General features: G+C 37.1%; 1 protein-coding gene across 2 annotated transcripts in view; it reads left to right on the forward strand.

Annotated features, from left to right (window-relative positions):
* The window catches only part of LOC125045827 (protein cab-1-like), a 235,694-nt gene that overhangs the window by 103,309 nt on the left and 122,385 nt on the right, over positions 1-10,000 (forward strand). For both annotated transcript variants that reach the window (XM_047643330.1, XM_047643331.1), the window contains exon 5: positions 1,399-1,465. In XM_047643330.1, the coding sequence (XP_047499286.1) occupies positions 1,399-1,465 (67 nt within the window). The remainder of the gene's footprint in view (positions 1-1,398; positions 1,466-10,000) is intronic.

Here is a 10,000-nt window from a genome sequence, read left to right on the forward strand (position 1 = left end):
ATATAGTTATACATCAGTGCCTTGTGTAGGAATTTATAGTTTGATGAAATCTGAGGCTATACCGAGTAAAAATTAACGAAAAGATAGCGATGCACAGAATCTTGTATAGTGACGTCTTGTAGCAATAGAATGATAATTTTTTGTCACGTTGTTCAAACAACAGCAACATTTTTACTCCTTTGCGTAAAGACCATATTAGTAACTGTTGTGCGTATGTGAGCGTTTTAAATCCACAAATGAACTTGTATGTTATAAATCACACTTTTGTTAACACTTTACTGGTAAGACCGTAAAAGGCACTTTTTACTGAATTATATCCATTGAGCAATATCTCCTGAAAAAGGCACATTAACATTATGATGGTTTAGTTCGTTCAAACAACAGCAACATTTTTACTCCTTTGCGTAAAGACCATATTAGTAACTGTTGTGCGTATGTGAGCGTTTTAAATCCACAAATGAACTTGTATGTTATAAATCACACTTTTGTTAACACTTTACTGGTAAGACCGTAAAAGGCACTTTTTACTGAATTATATCCATTAAGCAATATCTCCTGAAAAAGGCACATTAACATTATGATGGTTTAGTTCGACATCTAGTATGGCATGTTATTTTGTGATCAGTAAACCAATGGTAGTCGGTATTACACATCCACAGTGTGACCCTATCTGAAGTCATGTTCCGTATGATTAATGATTAAACATCATGCTATTAAGCGCCTTAGAATGAAGTAAATGGCGTAATTCGACCATAATAGAATTCAAAATCGTTTCATATACATTTGCGGCACGATAAATTCTCGTTACCTCAAATATTAAAAAAAAAAAAAAAGGATAAATATACATTGATTTAGCCAAGTCAGTTCTTTGTGCAAGAATGTCCTGAATATGAAGCATAAGAAAAGTATAGTCATATCTGAACCAGCATCTCCATTAAACACATAAGCAAAACAGAGATTCCAGAAAAGGGCTATTTATGTGTCCATTTTTATGGTTCCATTGTCTTGTTTAGAGCCAACACATATTATGTTGAAAAGAAAATCGTCCACATTCATAACTCTGACCATAGTCCAACGCCATTTAAGCTCGAGTGTCGAGATAATGTGGATATATAACGCTGAATTCACAGGTATGAAAATAAATAATTTGACAGTACAAGATGTGTAAATTATGAATCTATCACATCCTCATCAGAATTACACGAATCTGATGAAGAACCAATATCAAAACGTAAATTACATTTTTTACATTACGGAATTATTCATTCGCATTCGTATGTTTCATATTACCCAGTATGTCAATAATATATCCAGTGTTACTTGTGATGTATTGCTGTGTATTGATGTGTATTGCTGAAACCTCATTCACAAGCAAATAAAACCTTTTCTTTGACACAGCAATCGTAGCTGGATGTACGGCTGTAGCTGTGTTTGGTGTCATTAGTGCTGGAATCTGCTGGTACAGGTAAGTTTGAGTTCATTTTTTCGTTATCCCTCTCTACACTGTCCCTGTAATTTATGGTACACAGTAGCTCTCTTTCCTTTCATTGTGTTTTTCTTTCGTTATGTACGATACTGTTCCTTGATACATATATTTGTTTTACTGTTTATCTTTAGAAATGGATAATGTCGATTATTTTATATACGGACACTGATCGCGGGAAGAAATAGAACAAAACAACTGAGAAGGAAGTATATTCAAAACTGAATGGATAGAAATATTGAATCTATCATTCACTGTGAAGTTGTAGTTATTTATGATTCCTATTTAGAAATGAAAATTGGTGGCCGGGAATAATGCTTTGGTTATCCGTATACTTGGTGCGTTTTCTATAAAGCAAGTTTTCTTTCATATAGAAAACGAGCATGTAAGGGGAAAAAAGGGAGAGGGGATACAATTATGGTTCACGATATAATGTTCAAGATATAATGGGTAGTATTTTTGTTACTTTATAGGTTAAATCTATCATGTACGTTTGCCATTTATTGTAATTGTTTGCAATATTATAAAATAAAAAATCCGCCTTAATGATGATGATGATAATAACAGTGATAATTAATGATGATGATGATAATAATAATAATAATAATAATAATAATAATAATAATAATAATAATAATAATAATAATAATGATGATAATGATAATAATATTAATGATAACGATAATAATAATGATGATAATAATTATAATGATAACAATAATGATAATAATGATCATGAAAGTGATAATAATAATAATAATAATAATAATAATAATAATAATAATAATAATAATAATAATAATAATAATGATAATAATAGTAATAATAATAATAATAATAATAATAATAATAATAACAATAATAATGATAATAATAATAATAACAACAACAACAGCAACAAAACAATAATAATAATAATAATAATAATAATAATAATAATAATAATAATAATAATAATAATAGTAATAAAAAACAATAATAATAAAACAAAAATTATAATAGTAATAACAATGGTAGTAACAATATGATAACACTGATGATAATAGTAATGTTATTGATACTAATGATAGTATTATAAATAGTAATAGTAATATTGATAATAAAGACAGCAATAACGATAATGATAATAAAGATGATAATAATGATAACAACAGCATCAACAATAATTATATTTTTTTAAGAATAATGATAATGATAGTGGAAATGATAATTATAATAATGATGATGATAATGATAAGTATAATAATAATAACAACAATAACAATAAGAAGAAAAGCTTTTGTGCCTTCCGATGAGGTAACTACAAGGATTTTGTGTTATTGAGCTTGTATTATCTTTGTTATTATCACCATAAAATCAAAGAAGAGAAGACAACAGAAAAAAAACAAAAGCTGATATATTTTCTTTTCCCAATTATAAAAGGGAATTTGTCGTTTCAAGATTGCACAAACGTTTGCATTTCTATCAGAAAGCTATGAAAGGGGAGAAAGCGGGTCACAGTTAAATAGGGTATATAGAGGCTTGCTCTGTCTCAACGGTTAGGCATGGAGAAGAGAGGGAAGAGGATGCACGAGAGAACGGAGAAGAGCAACGGCGGAGGGGAGGTAGAAGGCAAAATAAAATGTGGTGGATGAGAAAGAAGAGAAGAGAGGGGAAGGAGAATAGAAATTATTCATTCGTTTGTTTATTCATCAAATCAATAATTGATTTCAGTCACACTTGGTTATCTGACAGGCACTATTCACTATGGCTTCGGAACTTTTAGTTTAGTTTAGTCCTTTATTTACCACCCTGGCTAACTGCACAGGCGTGGGCAAGCTGTGGTACATTTAATGCATGGTCATAACATTACATAGTGTTACATTTGAATTTTAGCCTATAACATTGCTATGAGTACTTTATCAGTTTAGGGAAAAGAACAATTGCACAGTCCTTTATCTACTCATCTGCCACGCCGGCATATAGCTTGGGCGTGGGAAAGCATTAATACATTTTATATTCGGTTATGTGATACTACATTCCAAATTTAGGATACAACATAAGTATATCTTCTAGGGCATCAGATGATATGAAGTAGTTACATAGTTCTCCGTACCTCATGCTAGGTGGCCTGAAAGGCTGTATCACATGGCACTCTGAGATATAATGTACAAGTGTTCGCTTATATTCTTCATTACACAGTTTACACTTAGTTTCTTCGACATTACAAACTGTACTGACTTGCCAATACAATCTATATCCAAGCCTGATTCTTGCAGTCACAACATCATACTGTCTTGTTCTTGTTTTATATAAACCATAGATGAAGGAATCTTGCCTAAACCGGTCATAGTGCTTTATGCTACAGCTTTCAGGGCGTTGAGAATGAATCAACTCAGTCAAGTCCTCTCTGAAGGAAGCTTTAATGATGTAGAAAATCCTAGAAAGAGGTATCCCAAGATCTATGTCCACACTTTGTTTTTCACATGCTGACTTTGCTAGGCGATCAGCATGATCATGCCTAGGGATTCCAACATGCGATGGAATCCACACAAAACGTATATTATGGCCTCGTTCTTTTGCACGATACACGTTTATCCTGATGTCATTTGCAATATTTCCCGCACCTTTGTCTAGAGTGTTCAGAGCCTGGAGAGCACTCTGTGAATCGCAGAAAATGACCCCTGAGCTTTGGTTCAATAGAAATTCCGTGGCCATGAGTATTCCTGCCAACTCGGTTTGCATAGTGCTAGCCCAGTCATGAACCCTCCTACAATCCTGGTGCTGCAAAATATTGTTTTTATATACAACAAAAGCGCATCCTGCTCTGCTCCCAGACTGCAAGGATCCGTCAGTGTAGCATTCATATGCATTGGAAAGAGTGTCTAGATGCTCATTTATACTTGCAAGTGCATACTGTTTAAGTATAGCAGGGGGGACACTGTTTTTTTGGGGGGGCAGTCGTATAATATACACTTAGGTCCGACATTTTCCACGGTGGTACAGAACGTCCATGTAGGGTCTTAGTTGTGGGTATGTTCAGCTGAGCTAAGTGTTTACACGTCACTTGTAACCATGGATTTGAGTATGAATCGGTGTTGTTATTCAAAGTTAGCTCTTCTATTCTGTGTTTTAGTTGTCTTTGGAACTCTGTACAATGAAGGGGTTCTCTAATTGATTTGACACTAAATGTGGTATTTATGTATAATATTCTTTCATAAACAGAAGACAAATTAAGTTCTGTTCTCATATTCACAATCCTTGTTGTTCTAGGGGCACCAAGAATGATCCTCATGGCTTCATTTTGTAAACTTTCTAGACTAGTCACGTCTGATTCCTTGAACAATACTAGGTGCAACGCATGGTAATCTATGACCGACCTTATGTATGACAAGTAAAAGATTCTCGCAATATTAACATTAATACCATGGTCTTTGCCGACAAGTGTCTTAAGTGGTTTCAGCCGCTCCCACAGCCTTTTCTTCAGGTTTCTAATGAACTCTGAATCATTAACAATCACCCCAAGGTATTTGTATTGATGGCAGAGATCTAGCTCAACGTCATTTATATGAAACCTTGGCAGAGGGATTGTCTGTGGGTTAAGTGCCTTTGTTTTTTCAGATGAAATTATCAAGCCACACTCAGTAGCCCTTGCAGAAAGTATATCTTGGATCTCTTGCATTCTCTCCTCGGATGAGGATTTAATACAAATGTCATCGGCATAGCAAATAATGGAGTCATTGCCTGCAAGTGGTATATCGCCCAGTAATCTATGCATTAGGATATTAGATAGCATGGGACTAAGTACGCCTCCCTGAAGTGTGCCGAGTTCAAATACTTTTATATGAGTACTCTTAATGCCCCTGAAGAGAACCTGAGCCGATCGATTCGACGGATACATTTGAATCCATGTTAACAGTTTTCCCTGAATTCCAAAGCTAGCTAGTTGCTCAAGGATAATTTCCCTGTTTGCAATATCAAAAGCAAATTTAAGATCAAGAAATACGGTTTGCATGCCTGGGTTTGAGTTTGTTAAGTACTCTGCAAAACAGTGCTGACTGCTACGCCCTGGGAGAAATCCCTACAGTCTGGGGGATAACTTAGCATTTATGCGATACATGAGCCTGTTCAGAATTATTCTCTCAAGTACTTTGCACAGACAGGAGGTCAAGGAAATGGGTCTGTATTTATCAGTATTGGGTTTGGGTATAGGAATGATTAAGCTTTTAGTCCAGGAGCTTGGGAGGATTCCTTGTGATAGGCTGAGTCTATACAGATGTAAAAGTGGGTTGCCTGGTACCTGAGCAATGTGGCGAAGGACGCTGTAAGTAATGCCGTCCTCGCTAGGGGCGGTTGCCTTACCTCTCAGAAGGGCATTGCTTTTTAGTTTAGTCCTTTATTTACCACCCTGGCTAACTGCACAGGCGTGGGCAAGCTGTGGTACATTTAATGCATGGTCATAACATTATATAGTGTTACATTTGAATTTTAGCCTATAACATTGCTATGAGTACTTATATCAGTTTAAGGAAAGGAACAATTGCACAGTCCTTTATCCACTCATCTGCCACGCCGGCATATAGCTTGGGCGTGGGAAAGCATTAATACATTTTATATTCGGTTATGTGATACTACATTCCAAATTTAGGATACAACATAAGTATATCTTCTAGGGCATCAGATGATATGAAGTACAAGTGTTCGCTTATATTCTTCATTACACAGTTTACACTTAGTTTCTTCGACATTACAAACTGTACTGACCTGCCAATACAATCTATACCCAAGCCTGATTCTTGCAGTCACAACATCACACTGTCTTGTTCTTGTTTTATATAAACCATAGATGAAGGAATCTTGCCTAAACCGGTCATAGTGCTTTATGCTACAGCTTTCAGGGCGCTGAGAATTAATCAACTCAGTCAAGTCCTCTCTGAAGGAGGCTTTAATGATGTAGAAAATCCTAGAAAGAGGTATCCCAAGGTCTATGTCCACACTTTGTTTGTCACATGCTGACTTTGCTAGGCGATCAGCATGATCATGCCTAGGGATTCCAACATGCGATGGAATCCACACAAAACGTATATTATGGCCTCGTTCTTTTGCACGATACACGTTTATCCTGATGTCATTTGCAATATTTCCCGCACCTTTGTCTAGAGTGTTCAGAGCCTGGAGAGCACTCTGTGAATCGCAGAAAATGACCCCTGAGCCTTGTTTCAATAGAAATTCGGTGGCCATGAGTATTCCTGCCAACTCGGTTTGCATAGTGCTAGCCCAGTCATGAACCCTCCTACAATCCTGGTGCTGCAAAATATTGTTTTTATATACAACAAAAGCGCATCCTGCTCTGCACCCAGACTGCAAGGATCCGTCAGTGTAGCATTCATATACATTGGAAAGAGTGTCTAGATGCTCATTTATACTTGCAAGTGCATACTGTTTAAGTATAGGCAGGGGGGGCACTGTCTTTTTTGGGGGCAGTCGTATAATATACACTTAGGTCCGACATTTTCCACGGTGGTACAGAACGTCCATGTAGGGTCTTAGTTATGGGAATGTTCAGCTGAGCTAAGTGTTTACACGTCACTTGTAACCATGAATTTGAGTATGAATCGGTGTTGTTATTCAAAGTTAGCTCTTCTATTCTGTGTTTTAGTTGTCTTTGGAACTCTGTACAATGGAGGGGTTCTCTAATTGATTTGACACTAAATGTGGTATTTATGTATAATATTCTTTCATAAACAGAAGGCAAATTAAGTTCTGTTCTCATATTCACAATCCTTGTTGTTCTAGGGGCACCAAGAATGATCCTCATGGCTTCATTTTGGACACTTTCTAGACTAGTCAACTCTGATTCCTTGAACCATGGTCTTTGCCGACAAGTGTCTTAAGTGGCTTCAGTCGCTCCCACAGCCTTTTCTTCAGGTTTCTAATGAACTCTGAATCATTAACAATCACCCCAAGGTATTTGTATTGATGGCAGAGATCTAGCTCAACGTCATCTATATGAAACCTTGGCAGAGGGATTGTCTGTGGGTTAAGTGCCTTTGTTTTTTCAGATGAAATTATCAAGCCACACTCAGTAGCCCTTGCAGAAAGTATATCTAGAATCTCTTGCATTCTCTCCTCGGATGAGGATTTAATACAAATGTCATCGGCATAGCAAATAATGGAGTCATTGCCTGCAAGTGGTATATCGCCCAGTAATCTATGCATTAGGATATTAAATAGCATGGGACTAAGTACGCCTCCCTGAGGTGTGCCGAGTTCAAATACTTTTGTATGAGTACTTTTAATGCCCCTGAAGAGAACCTGAGCCGATCGATTCGACAGATACATTTGAATCCATGTTAACAGTTTTCCCTGAATACCAAAGCTAGCTAGTTGCTCAAGGATAATTTCCCTGTTTGCAATATCAAAAGCAGATTTAAGATCAAGAAATACGGTTTGCATGCCTGGGTTTGAGTTTGTTAAGTACTCTGCAAAACAGTGCTGACTGCTACGCCCTGGGAGAAATCCATACAGTCTGGAGGATAACTTAGCATTTATGCGATACATGAGCCTGTTCAGAATTATTCTCTCAAGTACTTTGCACAGACAGGAGGTCAAGGAAATGGGTCTGTATTTATCAGTATTGGGTTTGGGTATAGGAATGATTAAGCTTTTAGTCCAGGAGCTTGGGAGGATTCCTTGTGATAGGCTGAGTCTATACAGATGTAAAAGTGGGTTGCCTGGTACCTGAGCAATGTGACGAAGGACGCTGTAAGTAATGCCGTCCTCGCCAGGGGCAGTTGCCTTACCTTTCAGAAGGGCATTGCTCAGTTCCCACTCGGTTATTTCGACAAAGTCGGAGGGGTCAATAGCAGCACATGCTATTGCTATATTGAAATTTCTATCTATTTTCGACTTGTTGAGCTGATTTTTTATCCCTTGTGGAAGTGAGTGTACTTGAGAATTTCCTGCCCACTGCTCTAGCAGCATATTAGCCTGTTCCTGTGGACTGTGGAACTGCGGTGTTGTGAGGGCTTTACCTGTCAGTCTATTAATTTTTCTCCATACGTCAGCTATAGAAGTTTGACTATTGATACTTTGCAGAAATTGTTCCCAGTATATACTACGAATCTGAGTTTTTAAATCTCTGAATTCCTTGGTGGCTTTCATAAACTGCAGAAGATTATCTGTCGTCTTATTATCTTTATAGCAATTAGCAAGCTCCTGAACCCGTATATATTCCTTTGCCAGAATTGGGTCATTGATCCACCTCGGTGCATGGGAGGTCTGGGGCCTCTTTTTCTTTGAGAGTTTTCTTGAACAGACCCAAGTGTCATAGTAGTCAGTGACAACTTTGATTAGATCCTGAGAAAATTTCTCAACAGATGTTACTTCATAGGTGTTATACCAGTCATAGACCCGTGCCTTGAAGTGATGCTCCAGGCCCGGTGGGATAATTATTCGGAGCCTAGGTGATCTAGTGGCTGAATTGGTGTCTACAGTATAATCTGTTCGTATTGCAAAGTGGTCACTAACTAACTCTCGCACCAGAGAAGTACAGACATTACCATGAACTAAATTTTTGCCAAATACATAGTCTAATCTGCCACCTCCCAAATGAGTCTCTGCTTCTGTGTCATATACTGTCAGTGATCTACTATTGATAAAATGTTTGAATTCTTCCCCATTACTATTACGTTGGTTGTCTCCAAAGTGTGGATGCCTTGCATTGAAGTCGCCCATACATAACGTGCTTTGGTTGTGAAAATTGGGGAGAGAACTAGCCAGAAATTTGGAGTATCTGGCATATACATTATACAGTGAAAAATAGCCAGTGGCAGTCTGAATTTTTAAATGATGAAATTGAACATCAGTGTTCTCGGATTTTTTAACAAATTTATGTGGCAGTGCTACCTTCACATATGTCAACAATCCAGTCATGGCTGTATTCACATATGAATAGTATCCCTGAATTGCAGGTGCTATTTTCATCTTAGCAGCAGCAGCAAAAGGTTCTTGCACACAAATAACATCAGTATTATATTTACGGATATAAAACTCTAGGTCATTCAGCCTAGGCTTTATACTACGCATATTCCATGATATAAATTTGATTGTCCGTTTATCCATAAGTGAGTAGTGTTCTATTAGGCAATCTGTACCTCATGCTGTTATATCCTCTAATATTACAAATTATAGATTCACATAAACATATAGCTTTATGATTGTGGATTTCATTACAGATGGTAGTCTTAAACATAAAAGTACTTTTAACCATTTCAAACATTTGATCTTAGCTTTGTTCCACTTCTCAGCACAGTCCCTCCGGTTGCTGTGCTAGGTGCACCTGGGGGGCTGGTTGCGTCACTGGACCCGATGTCACAGGGATCCTGATATTGTTCGTGGCGGCTGTCAGCGCTGACACGCCCACTCTGGTTATCAGCACTGGCGGTCTGACATCGGTTCTCCTCGTTCGTTTGTTTAGCACTAATGGTAACACGAGTATCACGGCACTGACAATCACTTTTATTTTTTTCCATTTCA

This window comes from Penaeus chinensis, chromosome 38 (genome assembly GCF_019202785.1).
Source record: "Penaeus chinensis breed Huanghai No. 1 chromosome 38, ASM1920278v2, whole genome shotgun sequence".
Taxonomy (NCBI): Eukaryota; Metazoa; Arthropoda; class Malacostraca; order Decapoda; family Penaeidae; genus Penaeus; species Penaeus chinensis.